The sequence below is a fragment of the Corvus brachyrhynchos genome, unplaced genomic scaffold, assembly GCF_000691975.1.
Source record: "Corvus brachyrhynchos isolate BGI_N302 unplaced genomic scaffold, ASM69197v1 scaffold200, whole genome shotgun sequence".
NCBI classification, from domain to species: Eukaryota; Metazoa; Chordata; class Aves; order Passeriformes; family Corvidae; genus Corvus; species Corvus brachyrhynchos.
In genome coordinates this window covers 6573828-6576883 of record NW_008236184.1, presented here as the reverse complement: position 1 = coordinate 6576883, position 3056 = coordinate 6573828, and the positions used below count along the sequence as shown (strand labels likewise).

The following is a 3056-nucleotide window of genomic DNA, read 5'->3' as shown; positions in this document are numbered from 1 at the left end:
AGGCCTCTGTGTTCCAGCCCTGGTAACCACAACAGGCCCTGTCTTATCTAACAAGAAAACCCCAACTTCCCCATATTTAAATACCAGTGGTATTTCCATACATCCTTCCCATCCCGGGCCAGCCGAACCCTGGAGATAACTCACAGAAATTTTTCCTGTGACAAAGACCTTGTGTGCACTTGTTATCAAGCCTCCACATCAGGAACTAGTGCTCCATTTGGAAACTAAAGCAGATCTCACCCTGAAAGATGGGTTTTTTGCAGCTGGACAGCTGCACATTCCAGCACCATGGAGCTGGTGCTGGTTAGCATGGCTGGGTAGTACTGAGTATCTGCTGTCACTGGTTTTATTGGGTTTTCTCCTTTATTTGGTGGATTTTTAAAAGATGCCTCATTAGGAGCTGCTGCCTCCCTGGTGAGCCGCAGCCAGGCCATTTGATAGGAGGGTGTTGCGCATCGTGTTCTCGATTGGGATCAGTTTACGGTGTGGAAGGCTGGAAATTAAACACAGTGTGCACGGTTTTGGAGTCCTTCCGGGGACAGGATCAATGTGGGAGATGATAAATGAACCCTGGTTAAGTGCCCTCCTGCTGTTGGCACAGCCAACATCACCACATCACCCTCCTACACACCCCGCAGCACCCATCTCCCTGGGTGCTCCATCATGCAGAGGCTGGATCCTCCAAAGGCAGGAGATTTTCAGCTGGATTTGAGTTATCCATGAGCAGCCTTTTGAGCCCCTCTTTTGGGAATTTCACACGCGGCCTTCGTGCAGCAGGGACCCTTTTCCAGCATGGTGCAGACTTGCAGCAGCTTTAGCTGCTGACTCCTGCATCTGGTCCTCCAAGCAACGTTTTGGTGTCTTCCCTGTTACTGTGTGGTTTCGTCTTGCCTCCCAGGAAGGCAGGAAGAAAGTGCTGTGAATAAGTGCTGAATATTTCTGTGTACAAAGCATCCTTTGCAGGTGGAGTGTGTGGAACCTCACACTGACTGTCAAGTCTTGTCTTTTAGCCCAGGGTCATGGTGCCAAAGGAGACAACATCTATGAATTTGAGATTGAGTTCCTCGAGCCGGTCGAGCCTAAAGTAGGTATTTTTACTTTTCTCATTCTTGCAAAGAAAAAGTAATGTTTGAAAAACTCGAAAGGAAAATGGCAGTGCATAAAGTTCCCAATATACTGTTTAAATTTTCCTGGTAACTCTGTAACAGCCAGCTCTGTGGCAGTCCTCTGTGCCATTGTCTTGTCTTCATGCAAATCACTTCACTGGAGCTGGTGCTCGCATGGACCAGCTTTAGTAGACGCTTGTATCACTTGTTACACAGCAGTTGTAAATTTTTAAAGGATTTAAAGCAGCAAAATAATGAGAGAATCTGACAACGCGTTGTCTGATGCAGTCTTGACTGGAGATCAGGGGAACATTGTGCACTCAAATGTGATGTTTTCTGGCTTCTTCTGTAGCTGGACAAAAGAAGAGAGTCAGGAGAGTTCATGTTTCTGGCATGTGCAGATTTCTTAGGTTGTGATATGTTGTGGCTCCTGTTGGAGAAGTCTGTCCTTAATTCCTGTTGCAGTCTGAGCTGAAAGAGTTTGGCTCAAAGAGCTGTCCCTCTGTGTTACTCACAGGTGGCTGTGAGGTCTGTCCCTCCCTCTCAGAGCTGTTAGGAGCACAGGAGAACTTGGGCTTTGCTCCTGGGGCAGGATTTGTGCTGCTTATTCCTGGCCTAATTTGGGATAGCTACAGTCAGACCAGGAGCCACCCTTCACCTCTGCTCTTTGAACAGGGAACGAGACCATCGGAGGGCAAATTTCAAGGCTCTGTCTGCAGGCACATTTCTGGTGTGGCTCCTGCCAGATGTGGAGTGGCAGACAGTGAACAGCTCTTGGTTCCAGGGTCTGGTGACTGCCTTGTCATCTGCCCGGCCCACAGTGTGGGAGAGGTGCCTGTCTCTGCCTGTTCCTGTCTCCTGTGCTGGCAGACACGGGCTCTGCTGTGAGCCAGGCCTGGAAGGCAAGTCCTTGCCTCTGCAGAGCAGCCTCCTTCCAAAAGTCATCAATCTGAGTCACTGTGGAGGGACTGGAGAACAGACTGAACTCTGTGTAACTACAGATGTTCAGGACCAGGAAGTATCACAATTTTGATGTGCACCATGAGTTCCCCTTGCTGGTGCCAGGCTGGCCAGCAGTGAGAGATAGAGCCTCTGGCAGGCAAGGACGAGGTGTAGTAGCTGTAAATTACAGCTGCAGCCTTCAGATGTCTGAGGAGCATCCAGCCAGCCTTGACAGAGCAGAGCTAGAGTAACATGCTCAGTTAAGAGTGCAGCTCATGCAGCAATTTCAGCTGGTCTGAGAGGCAGTGCCATGTGGAGCAGCCGCGGTGGTGGCAGAAGGGTGGGCTCCAAGGTGACAATGTTGTGGGCTGTCACTCTGCAGGTAGAGAGGCCTTTTGGGGTGGCAGTGACCACACTGCCCGGTCCATCAGCTCACCTTGTCTCTAGGTGTTTCCTAAGGCTCTTAGCTCCTCCTCTCACTGCAGCAGGTGTCACATGGGGTCCCCTGTTTAGACATGTGCGTATGGCTGCTGGCAGTGTTATTTTTACTGCTTGTTAGAGGAGGTGGGTGGCTCACAGTACTAAGTGCAAAAGGTCTAAAGCCAAGATCAGGAATTCTGCCTGGGAAGGCTGGTGCTGAGATCTTTGCTAGCTCTGTGGTGGGATGCAGTGGATATAGGCAGGGTGCTCATCAAATCCTGCAACCATCACAGCTGCCATCTTCAACTGGACTGCCCTTTGTTTCTGTGCCTTGGGTGGCAGAGAGATGTTTGTGCTGCAGCAGTTGTGTCATCCCTGCCTCCTTGATAAGGGGAACTTGGATATCAACTTGGGTCTCAGAGCTTGTTTCTTAGGACTTTTGCTGATGTGTGCTCCTGTGTCTGCCTCCAGCCTGTGTGCAGGGTGACCCAAAGGCAGCTGAACATCACTGTGCAGAAGAAAGAGAGTAACTGGTGGGAGCGGCTCACCAAACAAGGAAAGCGCCCGCTATTCCTGGCACCTGTCTTC

General features: G+C 50.4%; 1 protein-coding gene across 1 annotated transcript in view; it reads left to right on the top strand.

Annotated features, from left to right (window-relative positions):
- The window catches only part of HACD3 (3-hydroxyacyl-CoA dehydratase 3), an 11852-nt gene that overhangs the window by 1426 nt on the left and 7370 nt on the right, over positions 1 to 3056 (top strand). The window contains 2 exon segments of the mRNA XM_017737058.1: positions 928 to 1084; positions 2940 to 3056. The exon segment at positions 2940 to 3056 is cut by the window's right edge and continues 21 nt beyond it. Of these exon segments, the coding sequence (XP_017592547.1) occupies positions 928 to 1084; positions 2940 to 3056 (274 nt within the window).